The sequence below is a fragment of the Cylas formicarius genome, unplaced genomic scaffold (assembly GCF_029955315.1).
Source record: "Cylas formicarius isolate icCylForm1 unplaced genomic scaffold, icCylForm1.1 PGA_scaffold_2__14_contigs__length_35257938, whole genome shotgun sequence".
NCBI lineage: Eukaryota > Metazoa > Arthropoda > Insecta > Coleoptera > Brentidae > Cylas > Cylas formicarius.
In genome coordinates this window covers 16322065-16343182 of record NW_026844319.1, presented here as the reverse complement: position 1 = coordinate 16343182, position 21118 = coordinate 16322065, and the positions used below count along the sequence as shown (strand labels likewise).

The 21118-nt window shown below is 34.2% G+C and overlaps 1 protein-coding gene across 5 annotated transcripts in view; it reads right to left on the bottom strand.

Moving 5' to 3' along the window:
• The window catches only part of LOC132697946 (collagen alpha-1(IX) chain-like), a 296717-nt gene that overhangs the window by 156228 nt on the left and 119371 nt on the right, over positions 1 to 21118 (bottom strand). For all 5 annotated transcript variants that reach the window (XM_060663732.1, XM_060663729.1, XM_060663727.1 and 2 more), the window contains exons 3-4: positions 4176 to 4433; positions 1324 to 1610 (exon numbers count right to left, since the gene is read on the bottom strand). In XM_060663732.1, coding sequence (XP_060519715.1) covers positions 1324 to 1610; positions 4176 to 4433 — 545 coding nt within the window. The remainder of the gene's footprint in view (positions 1 to 1323; positions 1611 to 4175; positions 4434 to 21118) is intronic.

The following is a 21118-nucleotide window of genomic DNA, read 5'->3' as shown; positions in this document are numbered from 1 at the left end:
CATATCCAAGCACTGATACTACTTACGAATATCACCATTCAAGATAAACTTCAGGGATATTTAATTACCATTTAGAATTTTAACTAATATATCGATTTTAAAACATGAATTTTTGATCATTTTTTGTGTGTTAAGGTTTTAAACGTATAGTATATAATAAATTGATATAGATAAAACAAATGCAGTTCGCCAACTGCAACCTCTCAGCCTTGTGTGAGTTTAAATAGCAGCTAAGTTAAGCTAAGCTAATTAAAATTTTTATTAGTATCATATATGTTGCAAAAAGAAAATTTTTTTCGCTCTCTGTAAATGTCTCCCGGTCCATCTGCTAGATATAGTATAATAAATAATATTGATAATAAAGGGATTTTTCATGCCAACATGATAAATGTGAAGATACATTAAATGTGCACATGTGCAAGTAATTGAAAAACTCATTTTCCACCGATAAGCGCAAATTTTAAATTTCAATTTGGATATGGCATTTTGTCTGCAGTATTTCGTCAACATGTGTCCAGATTTCATAAAATTTTACAGGAAAATACGAGTTATTTGTGTGGAGATCTGTATGAAGAAATAACGTTTCGCCTATGAGATATATTTTAGAGTGATCTTCCCACAAGTTAAATTTTGTAGTTAAAGTTAAAGTAAATGCAGAAATATTAAAATCCAAACGAAATAAGAATGAAATAACATTTTAGTTTCTTACTTCTGGACTTTAGCCCGTTCCATACAATTCGCAATAATTCGTGATAATTTTTTTATCAATTCAGGCGACAACGAAGGCAGAGCATAGGAAAACAGGAAAAATAATTCGGATCTGGGCAAATTTTTATGAAACGTGTCAAAACCACCGCGCATGGATATCAGTTAAGCATTTCCCCCCCATAATTCAATTTTCAAGGGAATATTTTTATCCCGCGGCAAAACGAAATTTTACAATTTAAATTTCCGATTTTCGAGAACTGCGGATCTATTTGGACCAAAAACGCATCTTTATTCATCGTGAGGTTCTTTGTTGGCCATCGCGTGGATTTTACATTTTTTAAAAGTCAAAAACTAAACTCGATGGGTTTTTGGTGACGTAACAATTTTTGCTAACTGAAATTTTGATGATGTCCGTTTTCCGTTCCTTTCCTTTCACGGCCGTTTCTACACTATGGAGAAAACTACATAGAACTCTCTGCTTCTCAGCACTGTGGTAGTTTTATTTTGTCCCTCCAAAATGTTGCCTACTAAACATTTTTCGAGAATTTGGGAGACTTGGTGCCACTCTTGAAGGAATTCTTCGATATTGCGAAAATTTAGGAAAACTTTACTTACCTCGAAGGACTCCTGAATATTAGGCCCGGCCTGTGCCACATACAAAGTGGACGCCGAATCGAAAACCAACTCTAAAGGTTTCCTTTGTAACACTACGGTGTCTGTTTCGCTACAGTTGAAGAAAAGAGTTACATTTTCTGTAGTTACCCTGAAGGCGAACCTGGTCCATCTGCCGTAGAATCTAGGCACGGTGAAATTCGCGATGCTGTGTGAGACAGCTTCGGTAGGGTCGGTGTACAATAAAGATATGACCGTAGTGGAGCCATTCTCTGGAGCTATCCTAACACCTGCAAGACAAAACAAACACATTTTAGTCTAGACTTGGATGGTACTTTTAAAAACATTTTAAAGCACAACAGTAAGTGCAAGGTTCTTCAGATAAGAATACTTACGAACAAATAGAACAGAGGGTTTTTAAGATTATTCTGTCACTGTGGACTGTTAACCAAAAAAAAAACAAATAAATAGCAAAAAACAAATTGTACTATATATATGTATCGGTTTTTAAAACGTCCTCCAACGTCGTCCGAATCCCAATCTCCATCTATTTCTGTCCTTCCAGTCCTCTCCATTGTATTTCACTATCGATGCCCTCTCTCCAGCTCTTTTTCGGTCTTCCCCTCTTCCTTCTTCCTGTAGGTGTCCAGGTGAGTATTTGTTTAGCCAGTCGCTGTTGTTCCATTCTCTGGACGTGACCGTACCACTTTAACTGTTTTGTTCTTATTTCGTCTGAAATCGTGTGGCCCACCTTCATGGTTGTGCGAATTGCTTCGTTTGGAACTCTTTCAGTTCTTGACCTTCCTGCCGCTCTTCTCCAAAAGTCCATCTCTGCTGCCTCCAGCGTTCTCATGGTTCTTTCTTTTAGTGGCCAGAATTCACTGCTGTATGCGACTATGCTTTTAATGATCGTATAGTATATTAGGTGTTTGTTTCGTCTCGTAATTTTTTGGTCCCACAAGAAGGTGTTCAGCATAGTAATGGCCTTTCTGCATTGATTATTTCGTATTTCGTTCTTTGATGGCGTAGTCTAACGTCCCACTGCTGGATATGTACATTCTCAGGTATTTGTAGGTTTCGCAGCTTTTGATAGCCTGACTATCCTCTAAGAGGAGGTCGCGTTGTGCTCCACCGATGGTAAGTTTACTTCCAACCCCCATTTCTTGTATTCTTCGATCGTAATCTTGGGCCATTATGACTTGGTCATCTGCAAAGCTTAGGGTGTATATGTTTGCATTGTTATCCTTAACGCTTGTTCAAGATATATCTTGAACAAGGTGGGGGATACAGAACACCCTTGTTTGAGTCCCTTGTTGGATGTAAATCCATTGGATATTTTTTGGCCGACCTTGACTTTAATGTGACAGTTTCTATATAGTTCTTTCACTGATCTTATTATGTTGACGCTTAGGTTTGTCTGGTCTAATGCCTCCTAAAGTTTTGTTAGCAGTATGCTATCGTATTGTACTAAATGGATGAGAAAATAGCTTATACATATTGTTAATTTGCTAATATTTGTCGTTATGTGCAACCTGTAAATAATTTCTCCAACATTTTTGCCCAAAACAACGTATGAAATGTGTTATAGCGGAGGTTTTAAATTGTCATCTTATACGTTTCAAAGAATTCGAGTGACTAAATAAGGTGAAGGGAAAGAAACACTTCCGACACAAAATCTTAATCCTTCTGCGTGGAATAACACCGTTTCATTTCCGTTTCGCGCGGAGGGTCCTTTTGTCGCTTGAAAATGTCTACGTCGTCGTAAAATAGAAAGGCGAAGTACCAATTTTGGATATATTCCAAATTTCAGTCATTTGGAAAGAAAACCAGGTGAAAATCCATCGATAAAATCATATCAAAATACTAAAAATGTTCAAATTAAAAACCTTAAATATTTAATTAAAAGTTTCAAATATGCAAAACATTCCTTATTTTTTATCTGAAAATGGAAACATTCTCAGAAATAAGAATCAGGGTTCGACTCAATCAGAGAAATACAGAAAATTATCGCGGTAAAACAGTTCAGACAGACAGAAAAAAGGGAGCATAGAAAGATTTAAAAATGTATTCGGTTCCATAGTGTGCAAATATACTGCATTAGTATAGCCGTGAACTAGTGCAAGATAAGGAAGTAAATAAATCGAATGTTTGGAACTTGTTCCATTTTGGAATAAAGAGTAAATATTTTATTTCTTATTTATTTGTGAGCTGTAGAACTATTTAATTTGATTTATTTCATCTTTTCTTATTTTATTTCAAAAATTTAAATTAACAATATATATATAACATTTAAGTTTTAATGCAGTTAAAAAACAAATGAGTCTTTCGGAATGCTGACAACTAATGTAACTTATGAATTACTTTATTTTGGAATTTCTGAAATATCTAGTACTAAATTTGTTTTATTGCTGGTTCAGAAACAAGGGGCAGAGATGAATAGTCAGTAATTTCGGAATTATTATATAAAAATATAAATAAAATAATTTTCGCTGTATTTACTAAATTGATAGGTTTTTTCGATAAAGCGACGCATCAATGTTATTTATTATTAAGAAGATATTATGAATGCCATAAAATTATTCTTTTTAGTGAACACCTCTTTGGTCATATACACTTAGCATGTTATTTATAGGTTATTTTATATCATAGTGTAATTCTATAACGATTCTATTCTATTCGAATACAGCCCAAGCAAATATGGTAAATTTGAAGCATCAGATGTAAGTCTCGGATAGTTTAGTCTATCCGCTAACGCAGCAAGTTGCCGTTGATCGAAAGTGTAGTTGATTAATTTAAATATTTACGTTGCATCGTGTGAACAAACGGTGAGCACAAACTATGCATAATACACTCACCCAATTCGACGACCGTATCGTACGGATTGACGACGGCAAAGATGAACCCACCCCGTTTAGATTTCGGTTTAGCGTTGATGGAAATGGAGAATTCGCTGCTCAGCTTTTCCGGGAGTATTTGCCTGTGCGCTATTTTAATGTCGGATCCTACTCGAAATCCGAAAGCAGGGAATCCGTCGTCGCTTTCGTCTACGTATTGCGTCTTGGCATCTTGAAGTGGAATTTTTACCGAATCCAGGATATTGTAGTCATCAGGAGCTGCAAAAAAATTAAAAACGATTTATGGATACAACAGTCATTATATGTGCGAAGCAAATTCGACAAACCTTTAATATTGTAGTAAACCCTAATATTATTATCCTATTTCATTTACCACACTTTTTAAAAAATTTTATATTATTTATTTATCAACCGGCCCAAGTTACAATGTGGAAAGCTGAAAAATAATCAGTGAAATAGCAGCCCTAAATATTAAACTACTAATGTCATCATTTGTACGGCGAATTGGATATTTGAAAACCATGAGCTCCGCCAGTTGTTCTGGTTAATTGTATATAAGAATTCCAAGAGCAACAGCAACTGAAGAGATGAAAGGGATGGGATGCACAAGATGAAAGGGAGACCAGGCGCAAGAGGCGTATTCGAGATAAGGACACACAAGAAAAGAACACAATCCTTTTAATGCATTTACACTTGTGAAGTCCTTGGTACTTTTTCTAATGAACCAGGAATCTGTAATGCTTTATTAATAGCACATTCAATATGATTAGAAAAGTGAAGGCTTCGGATGTAAGTCCTAACCCTTTGATATTCGAAATATTTTTTAGAATATTTTAACCAATTTTACACACACATTTTATAGCAGCTCTTGAACCAAAAAAATTAATGACTTTAAAGGATTTAGATTAATACCGTTTCTTTAACTCGCTTAAAGATATTCAATTTTACTGTTGAAAACACTAGTTAGTCAACACTGTTAGACAACTTTCCCTTCGTCTTCAATTAAATTTAAACGAGATAGGATAGTAAGCCCATGAGAATTTGGAAACAGGATTGGAATAGTGCAAGGGTGATTAGAGTTGGACAGAGTGGTCTGGACATCTTCGCCATATACGTCATAGACGTATAGATATTTAGAAAAATGTAGAAAAAAGCAGTGATAACGAGGCTGGTAAGATGAAGGTTAGCTAAAACCAACAGATCTCCATGAGATCGATTTATCAAAGAATTCTTACTTATGGGTTACGGTCAAATTGTTCTAGTTTGATATTGCCTTTCACAGATAAACAGTTATATTTGACATGCTCATTGAATGTAATCAGGTCGATTTCAATGACGAGTTTTGTAGGCACACGGTGGTCGTAAAAGAGTGCGGTTGAAGACATGGAAAAAGGCGCCAGCTTAAATTTTCTGCAAAGCGTGAGACTGCGCTTATTCGGTGCGTTATGGTTTCGGATGCCATAATAATTTGAACGCTGCACAAAAAACTTCCTCCGACAAGCTATAGGACAAATCTGTTTTCCTAAACAGAGTACCCTATTTCGTGAGAATTTATTGGTAATTCTTCCGGGTGCAAAAAAATGAAAGAAAATGAATACACTAACCAAACTGTGAAAACAGCACAGTGAGATTCAAATTTACAGTCCTAGTCCTTTAATAATAAGTTTATTCAAATGCATATTCGGCCGTATAACTGTCATCATTATCGCTAATATGATTTATGGAACTCACGTTTCAAAGCTTTCGACCCTAGTTAATTGCCATTGGAAATCCTAGACCTGAGGGAATAACAACGCTAGACAATGTAACGCTCAGATTTCATTTCCGATAAGAAAAGTTTAATTGAAACTGCTTTCCAACTTCTGATGGTGGCCGGAGTGTAGGTGCATTGTCTGGAAAACGCCGTCAAACTTTTGTTATTTAAAAGATACTAATTTGCGATTAGGAGGCTCGGAACTGATGTTCTAATTTCCGTTGACATCTTGCCAATAGCTGCGCAGAATATTTAGGATATCGCAATCCACACATGTTGCACTTTTTATACTTATTAAATGTTTCATTGTGTATTTTGGTAGGCATCTATAAATTGGAATTGCAAAAAAATATTTTTAGCCAAATAATGCTTAATTGATTATCAAAAAGCGTTTGGTCGCGTTAGATATGAATAAACAATAGATGTACTGAGAAAAACTTGAATTATTATATTCAATCTGCACTCGAAGCACATTTTTGGAGAGGCACTATGAGACATAGATGAAGGTATCTCGATAAATGGAATAAAGGAAAAGGATTTGACATTAACACTAGTAAAACTAAGCACACGATCGTTAGAAAAGAAAACATCAGGAGAGCAAATCTATACATAAATTAGACGATAATCGAGCTAGTTACTTGGGAACTATGGTAAATGAATCGTAGGATAATTCTCAGGAGATTCGGTGTCGAATTGGAAGTGTTAAAAGTGCCTTCTCGAAGATGGACTTCCCATATGCTATGTGTACTCAGCATAGAAAGATAGATCCTGAAAAAAGAATGCATATCGAAATTCCAAGCTTGTAAACTAATGTTAAATAGAGGAACCTTCAATATACCATAGATAAAACACAACTCCAGAACGCATCACCATTGTTAAAAGTCGTCAACTTGAATACCGGGATCACATAATGAAAAACAAAGACATGTACGAGCTGCTACAATGTATTTGGCACGAAAAGAGCCCCTGGACGAAGAAGGATTTGTTGGCTTGCCAACCTTAGGGCTTGTTTCGGGAATACGACCATCCAATTGTCAAAATCATCATAGCCCGAATGATTACCATCGTTCGAAATTTATTTTATAGAAGCACGTTGAAAATATAGCAGAATATGTGCCAGCAAAAGTGTCGTTCAGCAAGTATTTTCGTTTTTATTTCTGAAATACGAATTTTCTACACCCTAAGGTCTTATCATCGGTAAAAATATGTCACAAGTTAATTAAAAGCAAATATATAAAAATTGTTCTCCTTTTTCAATCTCCAATATTATTTAGGGATTTTCTTTTCCAATTCTTGTTAAGAAAAATGTGAATTTTGAGTTTTGATAGTGCAAGTTTCATAAGTTTTTGTCATCTTGCAAAAAATGTCTGAATTTCGTTAAAAATTAAGAATATTTTTACGAAATCGGGTAAAAAAAGTGCCAACTCACAAATCTCTTACGAAATTTTACAAAAGTGTAAATATAAGGAAAAGTAGGATGTGACCTTTCTATCTGTTTGGTATGGATATACAGTGCGAATTACAGCGAGTGAATGGTCTTTTCGGAAGGAAACAGCAGAACGTAACGTATCGATTGCAATTAAGATTTGAAGAATTTGTATTCTGTATCTCTTAACAGTATTTTTTGAAAAAATTAAAAATTTTGAAATATCGACGTACTAACTTGACTGTGTTTCTTATGAGAGTAAAGATTTTTGATTCATAATTCTATCTATCTAATCTAAATAGTAATCAAATTCGGATAGAGCTGAATTTTGGGTGGAGACTTTGGGTATACAATGGAAAAAAAGTGCTATCCCACCTAATGTGAGCTAAAAAAAATATTCAAATTCAAAAGTCAACGTTTTTGTTTTTTTTAGTTTTCTTGAAGATGGGATGGGTCTAAATTTTTATTATTTCCAAAAATTAATGGATATTTATCGATAGCTAATGTTACTTTTTTGTCTTGATGTTTTGGTTTTGCCCTTCCGCACCAAGTAATTTTTTGATAATATAATTTTATGACTGCCGTTAGCTTTTCTCTTGACGTAAAATAATAACGTAAAATAATAATTATTGTTGCAATTATTATTATTTCCTAGACCGGTTTGAGGTAACTCGAACAATAGCAGGTAAATATGACGGATTAAGCGGATTAGTCTGCCATTTCACTTTGTCTGCCATTGATGGAAATTAATTACCGATGATCTATTATCCAGTTTGCGGCTTCCCACGAACCGCGAGTAATCCAACTACTAAGTAATCGAATACAAATCCGAACATAATTTTGTGTTGTTGTTGCAGACACTAGTTACAACGTGTCGGATAATCTCGCCGCTTTGTTTGACGTTAAACCCCGCTCATGTCCAGGTGCAGATTAATAAGAACAGTGCCAGTTGATTGGTTTCCCGTGTTGTGACTGATTCGATATGCCGATATGATATAACGGTCCAGTTTGTAAACTAAATTACAATGTTAATTGCACATTAACTGCGCACAAGGTGTATCGACTCGATAATTTAAGCGAATATCTAAGTCAGATTAGGTTCGTCGATGCTTTTATACAAGCTTTGAAACAACATACCATCTTACACAAACAGAAAAAAATTCGTGGAAATCTTAGAACCAGCGATAGAATGGATTTTAATTATTATGCAATCGCTTGTAATTGAGCTCTTTAATATTGCCGCTATGGGCGGTGTCTTCCCTAATAATGTGGCCATAATTCTTCCCATTGGCACTTTTTTAACTGGTGCTTTGAATAATTGTATGGTGGCCCTTGAAAACTTGGTCCGAAAATTCTTGAACAATGAATGTTTTTTTAAACAAACTCTAAACATTTTAAATGTCCAGATACCGAGTGTTAAAATGTTAAAAACAATTCCAAACATTCTTGTTGAATTTGGAAATGCATTCTGCAGTCTAATCATTTCGGTTATAAATTTTACTCCTGCGTTTCCTTGTCAGATGCACCGTTCTTGACGAAACAAAATTAAATTATGCCAAATGCCAAATGCCAAATTATTAGGCCTACCTTGTTCAAATTCACTCAATTAGCAATACACCATATATATATATATATATATATATATATATATATATATATATATATATATATATATATATATATATATATATATATATATATATATATATATATATATATATATATATATATATATATATATATATATGATGACACTATATTCCGGGATATCATCCGTTCGCTCGTTGAACTCCGACTGGAATCCTGCATCCGACTGGAATCCTGCAAATCTTGCATCCGACTGGAATCCTGCAGACGTTTCGCCAAAATCTCACTTGGCATCTTCAATGCTCGCGCTCCGAAAACACTTCGAACACTGTGAGTGTTCGAAGTGTTTTCGGAGCGCGAGCATTGAAGATGCCAAGTGAGATTTTGGCGAAACGTCTGCAGGATTCCAGTCGGATGCAAGATTTGCAGGATTCCAGTCGGAGTTCAACGAGCGAACGGATGATATCCCGGAATATAGTGTCATCACATTTTTCCATCCGTGAATCAATACGTGAGAATATATATATATATATATATATATATATATATATATATATATATATATATATATATATATATATATATATATATATATATATATATATATATATATATATATATATATATATATATATATATATATATATATATATATATATATATATATATATATATATATATATATATATATAGTGAAGTGAACAAGGTAGGCCTAATAATTTGGCATTTGGCATTTGGCATAATTTAATTTTGTTTCGTCAAGAACGGTGCATCTGACAAGGAAACGCAGGAGTAAAATTTATAACCGAAATGATTAGACTGCAGAATGCATTTCCAAATTCAACAAGAATGTTTGGAATTGTTTTTAACATTTTAACACTCGGTATCTGGACATTTAAAATGTTTAGAGTTTGTTTAAAAAAACATTCATTGTTCAAGAATTTTCGGACCAAGTTTTCAAGGGCCACCATACAATTATTCAAAGCACCAGTTAAAAAAGTGCCAATGGGAAGAATTATGGCCACATTATTAGGGAAGACACCGCCCATAGCGGCAATATTAAAGAGCTCAATTACAAGCGATTGCATAATAATTAAAATCCATTCTATCGCTGGTTCTAAGATTTCCACGAATTTTTTTCTGTTTGTGTAAGATGGTATGTTGTTTCAAAGCTTGTATAAAAGCATCGACGAACCTAATCTGACTTAGATATTCGCTTAAATTATCGAGTCGATACACCTTGTGCGCAGTTAATGTGCAATTAACATTGTAATTTAGTTTACAAACTGGACCGTTATATCATATCGGCATATCGAATCAGTCACAACACGGGAAACCAATCAACTGGCACTGTTCTTATTAATCTGCACCTGGACATGAGCGGGGTTTAACGTCAAACAAAGCGGCGAGATTATCCGACACGTTGTAACTAGTGTCTGCAACAACAACACAAAATTATGTTCGGATTTGTATTCGATTACTTAGTAGTTGGATTACTCGCGGTTCGTGGGAAGCCGCAAACTGGATAATAGATCATCGGTAATTAATTTCCATCAATGGCAGACAAAGTGAAATGGCAGACTAATCCGCTTAATCCGTCATATTTACCTGCTATTGTTCGAGTTACCTCAAACCGGTCTAGGAAATAATAATAATTGCAACAATAATTATTATTTTACGTTATTATTTTACGTCAAGAGAAAAGCTAACGGCAGTCATAAAATTATATTATCAAAAAATTACTTGGTGCGGAAGGGCAAAACCAAAACATCAAGACAAAAAAGTAACATTAGCTATCGATAAATATCCATTAATTTTTGGAAATAATAAAAATTTAGACCCATCCCATCTTCAAGAAAACTAAAAAAAACAAAAACGTTGACTTTTGAATTTGAATATTTTTTTTAGCTCACATTAGGTGGGATAGCACTTTTTTTCCATTGTATACCCAAAGTCTCCACCCAAAATTCAGCTCTATCCGAATTTGATTACTATTTAGATTAGATAGATAGAATTATGAATCAAAAATCTTTACTCTCATAAGAAACACAGTCAAGTTAGTACGTCGATATTTCAAAATTTTTAATTTTTTCAAAAAATACTGTTAAGAGATACAGAATACAAATTCTTCAAATCTTAATTGCAATCGATACGTTACGTTCTGCTGTTTCCTTCCGAAAAGACCATTCACTCGCTGTAATTCGCACTGTATATCCATACCAAACAGATAGAAAGGTCACATCCTACTTTTCCTTATATTTACACTTTTGTAAAATTTCGTAAGAGATTTGTGAGTTGGCACTTTTTTTACCCGATTTCGTAAAAATATTCTTAATTTTTAACGAAATTCAGACATTTTTTGCAAGATGACAAAAACTCATGAAACTTGCACTATCAAAACTCAAAATTCACATTTTTCTTAACAAGAATTGGAAAAGAAAATCCCTAAATAATATTGGAGATTGAAAAAGGAGAACAATTTTTATATATTTGCTTTTAATTAACTTGTGACATATTTTTACCGATGATAAGACCTTAGGGTGTAGAAAATTCGTATTTCAGAAATAAAAACGAAAATACTTGCTGAACGACACTTTTGCTGGCACATATTCTGCTATATTTTCAACGTGCTTCTATAAAATAAATTTCGAACGATGGTGATCATTCGGGCTATGATGATTTTGACAATTGGATGGTCGTATTCCCGAAACAAGCCCTAAGGTTGGCAAGCCAACAAATCCTTCTTCGTCCAGGGGCTCTTTTCGTGCCAAATACATTGTAGCAGCTCGTACATGTCTTTGTTTTTCATTATGTGATCCCGGTATTCAAGTTGACGACTTTTAACAATGGTGATGCGTTCTGGAGTTGTGTTTTATCTATGGTATATTGAAGGTTCCTCTATTTAACATTAGTTTACAAGCTTGGAATATATATATATATATATATATATATATATATATATATATATATATATATATATATATATATATATATATATATATATATATATATATATATATATATTCTCACGTATTGATTCACCTATGGAAAAATGTGATGACACTATATTCCGGGATATCATCCGTTCGCTCGTTGAACTCCGACTGGAATCCTGCATCCGACTGGAATCCTGCAGACGTTTCGCCAAAATCTCACTTGGCATCTTCAATGCTCGCGCTCCGAAGCCAGTGTTCGAAGTGTCTTCGGAACGCGAGCATTGAAGATGCCAAATGAGATTTTGGCGAAACGTCTGCAGGATTCCAGTCGGAGTTCAACGAGCGAACGGATGATATCCCGGAATATAGTGTCATCATATATATATATATATATATATATATATATATATATATATATATATATATATATATATATATATATATATATATATATATATATATATATATATATATATATATATATATATATATATATATATATATATATATATATATATGCAAAAATAGGTATATAAGCATTCTCCGCAAATGTAGTACATTTGAAGCATTTCTTGACTCTGTAACTGTGGTAGACACTACATGGACACGCTATGTGATGAAACGTGGTCCTTTCCAAGTGCAACCCAAGCTTGTTAGTGACGTCGCGACAAATTTCTCAAATTCATTTTGATACGGGCGAGGAGTAACAAAATCAATGAATCCCAAACCGGAACAACTCAGGGAACATTAATCAGTTGAGAGGTACAACACAAGTTCGGCGGAAAGTTTTCTGTTGCAAGGGAAGACGGTGTTTCCCTAAATTACTGCAAAGTTTCATCTGTCAGTCGGTTGGACGGATTTAATTTTGACAATCGATCCGGCGTAAATAATGGCTTCCTGCCAGGCAAGTTTAAAGACGCTGATTCCGCGGTTTAAAGACGCTGATTCTCGATATGACAGAGTTCCGTGATGTTCGTTGTTGGTATTGCGTTTTCAAGTGCCACGAAACGTTAATGACGTAAATATCATGCGCGCCGCTGTCTTATTCGACCCGCCAACTGACATTTTTACTTATCGAAACGGATCCGAACAAAGAAGCTCGCGTGCGCCATTTCAAAATTCGACATATTAAAATGGTAGTAAAATCGTAGTCACCTACATGTACAAGTGATGAAAATCGGTTTATCGGGTTTTTCAAATATTAATATTTCGTCGATAAGTTTGAGCAGTAAGTTTCTCAAAAGTGAAGCATCAAGCACACATACCAGATATTGTCTGTTAGTCTATATTAAAAATTATATTTCACGGTCGACACACCAATCATATTTTAAAAGTACACGATTACCATTTGCTCATATTATTAAGATGAGCAAAATTTTTGATCTAGCAAAGGAGATGTACGCTTTGGGATATTTGAGTTTGGACACCGAATTTGGTTGTTAGCTGTTGGAGATTTTGCGATTTGGGCAGTATTGTGTATAATTTATACGGTTATATGCGGTGTTTAGTGATTGAAAAACCCATTTACCATCATCCTAACTTCAGTTTTCATATGTAAGCTATTACTATGGTGACATCGCACAGCATAAATGGAATATTTTGACATTTTCAGGGGGAGGACGTGAACCAAACCATAATGTTTGTTTATGTTTTTGACTTATTTCATATGAATTGTAGTATCCCCTTTTGTGTCCATCGAATGGAATTTCATCGTGGCAATTAAGTGTAAACAGTGTTAATAATTAAAGGAAATGGGTAGTTAATTGCGGTTAATTAGTAGAAGAATAGTGGTAATCAGTGATCAGGTGATGTAGATACATAAATTGTGCTATAAATGTACCGTACTAAGAGATAATACATAGGAAAAGCCTAGTTATATACCTATAAAACTTATTTTTTTGGTTAGTTTTGAAACTGAGAAGTAATTTTGAGTTTTGCGAAATATGTTTTTTCAATACGATATTCCATGATGAGTTAAGTGCTGGTTACAATATCATGTTGATTTTTAGTCAAATTTCAGCATATATTTGTTTAGATTTCTATGTTTTATATTTTTTCGATTAGGTGTTTAAAAAATATGTACTTTTTCCGGTGCAGATTACGACCGTATTTCAAACGGAAGAGCCAGTAATTACTGCTTCATCTGACATTACTAGAGAAACGCTCGACCTACGACTTAGAATATTGTAGGTACACTTTTACTTACAAGTTCCACAGCGTGCGGAAGTTTCCTTAAACAGAATTAGAATATTATTATAACGTAACGAGAAAAAGTTGTTTTTGGTGTATTAGGTAGGTGAATAAAATTTTCTGCAAACGCTATGGATTTTCTTTTCTAATTCCAAAAATAAATTGAGACTAAGAGATAATCTAACAAAGTCAGTGAAAACTACATGAGCATCTTTTCTGATTTGCAAATTATGAATTGTTATATTGTGATACTTTATTGACGGACAGCTGGTATTGTGTGTTGGTTTAAGGCGAGATCCAAATGGCGGCTGGGACATAAACGTCAAGCTGACAATGAAAAGTTTTAAATGTGCTTGAAGTTCTCTGAAGTGAACCCTTGACTATGGGCATTTTTTTCTAACTAAAGCTTAATTAATTTTTTGTAAAATAATGTACCCTGACGCTGCACCTATCATTAAATATTAAAATTTGAAATTAGATTAAAATCGGATATACTGAGTTGATCAGACTTCTTAAGTGGGAGGTATATTAACTACATCTCAAGTTGGGATTTGGTTACCAGCATTACCTGTTTCCAAGTTTCTTAGTCATTATTTGGGGGTTACACTGAATTCCCGTGGTGTGCAAATCGAATCTAATGCTGTCTATAGCCAACTCATTCGTGATTGCCCCATAAGTGTTTCGCTTATTGGGTTTTTGTTATCGCATTCTTAAGCTTACCTTCTCTCCTATAAATTCTACAATATGACTTTGCTAATCACACCGGATTGTATTAAGACTTTTTCATAATTTCGTTCCTTAATTAAAGTCCACGTATATAATATCGCTGCGTTTAATCAGAGTACCTACCTACACGGCAAATTAGGTTTCGAAATTTTATGCGTAATTCTACAAACCCACGGGGATTTTCGGGGGCATATGTCGAACATGGCGACACGTGTAATGTCTGCCAAGCACAAAATTTCAATATCGGCAATAACGCGTGTCAATCAAATTAAAACTACATTGCATTGTGGTTTGGTCTGTTAGGTGATTCTGATATACGGTTGGAAGGCTATTTAATTAAATTTTTGGTATCCGATAAATCTAAAACGTGTGGCCCGACACAAACCCGCGTTTATATTCAGTTCGTCATCCGTATGCATTCAAGGAATGAAATAATGTTTACCTCGTTTTAATAAAACACAGAATGAACACGAACAAAATGGAACCAAACAGGTTGCAATGAATATAACTAGGTATAGCAAATATTTCAGACACACTAGCATACTCAGCATAACAAAACCTAAGCAAATCAGTGAAATTATTAATAAAATTTATTGATTGATTAATAAAATAACAAAATAGGTTTCCTACTGAAGTAGTATTTTTCGATTACTCTGGACTCCCGTCCCCCGATGTAAATCTTGAGATATTAATATTACATAGTCCTAGGCTGAGAAAGAAATTGCAAATTTCTAACCAAAAAATTGAAATTTAGTTTCTCAACTCACCTATAGATAGCACCGGTGAGTGAAGAATTACTCGTTACTAAATGATGTGTATGATTTTTCTCTACATTAAGGCATTAAGTAACCTCGAAAAAAAAATTCTCTCTGTGTTGACAAGATTTCTTCCAGACTGTTTGGCGATTATCTTCACTCACCGGTTTAATTAAGCATAGAATTTCTCTGATTACCCGGTCTACAAACTTAAACTTTTTAACCCATGTTTTTACTTTTAAAACTGATTTTATATAATTTTGGTAGGCTGATTTCAAAAATTCTATGCATTTATTTGTATCACGTATCAAATATGAAAGAAAAAAAAACGATATTTCTAAAATATTTATATTTTTTTAAACGTTACTCAGACTTTTTTTGAGTGAAATCTTGTTTTTTTTGCTAGAAAACTGTGTTCTTCGGACAGTCGGCTGTGTGTTTTTAAGGGTATATCCCGGTTTATCATACAGCAGTGTTCCGCCATCATCGTTATGCTCCATCTGCCTTGGTATCGCCGTTCCATTTCCCTAGTGCTTTGGTGAAACTTCTTTCCCTGTTCTTCGCTAACTGCTCCAAGATTTTTAGGAAAATAGTTCAAAATGTGACATATTTTGAACACTACATTCATAGTTTTCATCCTTAAGAGTTGCCAAGAAATTATCAATTGCTTCTTTAAATGAAACTCAGGCGTTTTTCTTGACATTGGTCATTGTAACAATTTTTACAAAACTTCTGGATTCTTCCTGAGTCGGTTCTTGCGTCGAACTTACTCATGCTTCGCCAACCATCCTGTTGGCTTCTTCAGAGCTTGACTGAAACTGACTCGCATTTTACTCTGTACCTGCTTATATTGTTTCAGGGGGGCGGAACTAAATGAGGGGCTACTCCAAGATTTTCAGGAAAATAGTTCAAATGTGTAAATGGGAAATATTTTGAACACTACATTCATAGTTTTCATCTTTAAGAGTTGCCAAGAAATTATCAATTGCTTCTTTAAATGAAACTCAGGCGTTTTTCTTGACATTGGTCATTGTAACAATTTTTACAAAACTTCTGGATTCTTCCTGAGTCGGTTCTTGCTGAGTCGAACTTACTCATGCTTCGCCAATCATCCTGTTGGCTTCTTCAGAGCTTGACTGAAACTTACTCGCATTTTACTCTGTACCTGCTTATATTGTTTCAGGGGGGCGGAACTAAATGAGGGGCTACTCCAAGATTTTCAGGAAAATAGTTCAAATGTGTAAATGGGAAATATTTTGAACACTACATTCATAGTTTTCATCTTTAAGAGTTGCCAAGAAATTATCAACTGCTTCTTTAAATGAAACTCAGGCGTTTTTCTTGACATTGGTCATTGTAACAATTTTTACAAAACTTCTGGATTCTTCCTGAGTCGGTTCTTGCTGAGTCGAACTTACTCATGCTTCGCCAATCATCCTGTTGGCTTCTTCAGAGCTTGACTGAAACTTACTCGCATTTTACTCTGTACCTGCTTATATTGTTTCAGGGGGGCGGAACTAAATGAGGGGCTACTCCAAGATTTTCAGGAAAATAGTTCAAATGTGTAAATGGGAAATATTTTGAACACTACATTCATATTTTCATCTTTAAGAGTTGCCAAGAAATTATCAATTGCTTCTTTAAATGAAACTCAGGCGTTTTTCTTGACATTGGTCATTGTAACAATTTTTACAAAACTTCTGGATTCTTCCTGAGTCGGTTCTTGCTGAGTCGAACTTACTCATGCTTCGCCAATCATCGTGTTGGCTTCTTCAGAGCTTGACTGAAACTTACTCGCATTTTACTCTGTACCTGCTTATATTGTTTCAGGGGGGCGGAACTAAATGAGGGGCTACTCCAAGATTTTCAGGAAAATAGTTCAAATGCGTAAATGGGAAATATTTTATATATATATATATATATATATATATATATATATATATATATATATATATATATATATATATATATATATATATATATATATATATATATATATATATATATATATATATATATATATATATATATATATATATATATATATATATATATCTTTAAGAGTTCCCAAGAAATTATCAATTGCTTCTTTAAATGAAACCTAGGCGTTTTTCTCGACATTGGTAATTGTAATAATTTTTAGAAAACTTCTGGATTCCTCCTGCGTCGGTTCTTGTTGAGTCGAACTTACTCACACTTCGCCAATCATCCTGTTGGCTTCTTCAGAGCTTGACTGAAACTGACTCGTATTTTACTCTGTACCTGCTTATATTGTTTCAGGGGGGCGGAGCTAAATGAGGGGCATAAACACCATCTCGGATGACTGATTTCCATATTGGCGACAGAGAGAGCGCTGAGTCACGGTTAATTCGCGGTAGAAGAATTGATTACATGCAAGAATTTTAGTTTTATAGAAGAAAATTTTATGTCCGTTTTGGTGATTGTGTTCGGCAATAGCTGATGAGTTTATTTGTCTAAGCCTTAAGGCTCTTTCGTTTTCTTTGAGCCTAGTTGATATTTTTCGTCAGGTTTCTCCAATGCATTCTTTCGCGCATATGCATGGAATTGTAAACTCCAGGCATCTCAAATGGAATTTTATCTTTGACGAACTGAAGGTGTTGAGAGATTTTTGGACATGTGGTAAATCTGGTTTGGAAGTTGTACTTCTTTAGAACTTTTGATATATCGTCAGTGATATTTTGAATGTAAGGAAGGACCACCATGGCAAGTGTAGGATTGCTTTCGCTCCCATTGCTATTGGAAGTTTGTGATGAAGATGATATTTTTTGATCGAACGCTTAATATCTTTAATGTGGAAATTATCAGAGAGAACAGCTAAGATAGGGTGTTTTAATTCTGGGTTTGTAAATAAAAGAGTTGATAACCGATTATTTTTGGGCCGGATGGTGGTGTGACCATGCATTAAGTTATCGGTCGGTGTGCGTAGGTTTTCTGTAAGCACAATGACCCAAAGTTAGGTCTGATTTTCTATTGATAAAAATATCTAAAAATGGAAAGTTATTATTAGTTTCAACTCAATGCCCCTCATTTAGCTCCGCCCCCCTCAAACAATATATAAGCAGGTACAGAGTAAAATGCGAGCCAGTTTCAGGTAAACTCTGAAGAAGCCAAGAGGATGATTGGCAAAACGTAAGCAAGTTCGACTCAGCAAAAATCGACGCAGCAGGAATCCAGAAGTTTTGTAAAAAGTATTACAGTGGCTTGTGAAAGTTTATTTGAAAAATATTGCTCATTGTGTTTTGAAAACCCTTGTTTTTGCATTAAGTTCTCATCTGCGGCCCAACAAAAATACCTTCTTTTATCTTTGCAACAGATATGGCGGGCAATTTCTTGCACAAATATGTGAAATACTGTCCATTATTGTCTAGGGCTTTAACAAACTGTTTCATCCAGCCAAGTTTGATATGAAGAGGAGGTAGTAAAACTTTTTTGAGGTGAACTAATACATTTTTGCCATCAAGTGTAAAACTTTGTTCTAGAGGCCGTCGAGTCTTTTGCCCGACTATCCCACTCACAAATAAATAAATTAAGGTCACTACAAAGCATCCACGGATATTTTTGGTAGTTTATTTTCTTCAAAAGAAGTTTTAATTTTTCATACGTTTCTTTTAAATATACCGAATGTGCAATCAAATCATTTCAATTAAAAATCATGCCTAACATGGAATAAACATATTTATGTCATGGGTATGTATATTAATAAAAAAACATTTTTAAGATATAGAGCGCTATAAAAAAATGATGTGATACATCAAAAATAATGCGTTTTTTAGGAAGAAGGGCCTTCAAAAATAAACACACAGCCGTCAAATATCAAAATTACTGTAGATTTGTATTATTGATTTAGAGAACGAACTTAAGACAGACAGGAGCATTAAATTTAAGTTAATTATGGTAAATGCGCGATTATTGTGACTTTGATATTTTAAATGGAACGAAAACACTGCAAGCGAGAAAATTTCTAGGAAATATTCGGAATTTTTTTTTCAAACATTACAAAATAAAGGTAGGAACCGCATTTGCTGTTATCGACTTTAATCTTAAATTAAATATATTTATAAGGGATCATCAAAGATATACTTTTCCCAAAATTGGTTAGAATAGGTTTTCTACCGTAAGGAATCATTCCAGAAATCGTGTAAACGAATTGACGCATTTCACTGGCCCCATTGGCCTTTTGCATTTATATAAATTGCAAACTTTATCTCGATCAATCTCGTCCTAGATTCGCCGAAAAACACACTCTAACTGCAAGCAATTCCGGTCGTCCCTAAAAGGCATAAGTCAGCACACCTTATCGGAGGCAGCAGTTTTACTTTTTCCGCTTTGACCTGCCACCATTTCGTTCCGTAAGGCTATTGAGATAATAACGTTTTGGTTTCACTAGAAAATATGACCGTCTAACGCGAAAAATAAAATACAAGAAAAAGTAGATCGCCAGCTGAAATTTTAGTAAAGATAGGGAAGTCGGATTTTTTAAGAATGGAAAGCTATTTCACGCAGACCGAGTATATTGAACGCAGCAAGCCGGCCACAAGCAGGAAATTGACCAGAAATGACGATGTCATTCTCTGGCGGACGTAAAATAGATGTCTGTTGAAAATGAAAACCCTGCACACTTTCCTATAATCCATGTCTATTTAGTAGGACGGGAAGTAATGTTTCTTTCGAATTTAAGCAGGATTTTTTAGTAATGTGGCAGCAGATTGTTATTTAGAACTACCTACAACATTTGTTTAAAAATATGAATTATTACCTGTCACATTATGTAGCGAATGGCAGCCAGTTCTCCAAAATACATTCGCGAAACGTGTTTAAAAGTATACTATTAATAATTTTTATCCATAGATATCAGACTCCAAATAATACGATATTGTTAATATAATACAATTTATTAAAATAACAGAATTAAATGAAAAAAAAAAGGTAGAACATTAAAATTAAATCTTGAAATTTGGAATTATTTCAAACTCCGAAAGTTAAATAGAGACACCGAAATAAATGATACACTTGAATCTAGAGTGACAAAAATAGGAATTTAATTTTGTTATATTGTTTTGGAGAGAAACTCAGCCGGTTCTCCTTCCTTCTACTACATTTATTATTAAAATGGTCTAAACGAGTTTGAGAAAATTCCCTGATCAAAAATACCGGTCATCAAATATTTATAAGGACCGACAAGTTTACATGCAACGAATCCCGAAGGGAACTTATATTAGACGGTGAGACGCTAAGCCTTAAAAACAAGTTCAGTGGTCATCTTTATAAAGAAGGGATTGCTTGTGATAAAAAAATATTTAAGTTCGGCAACAATTAAATTATCATTATTCCTTTTGTCTCTTAGATTTCAATAATTGAAAGGCAGAGATTAGGATAATACCATCAAAGTTTCGGGCTGGAATTGGAAAGCTAATTAGAGTGATATTCCAGTCCTTTAAACCTTAATCGGGATTGGATAATTAAGGGATGTTTTTGGCTATTATTCCGCCGAGCCTTTGAATCAAAAACGCTCTTACGTCATCAGCTTAAATCTAAGTCAACCAGTCTAT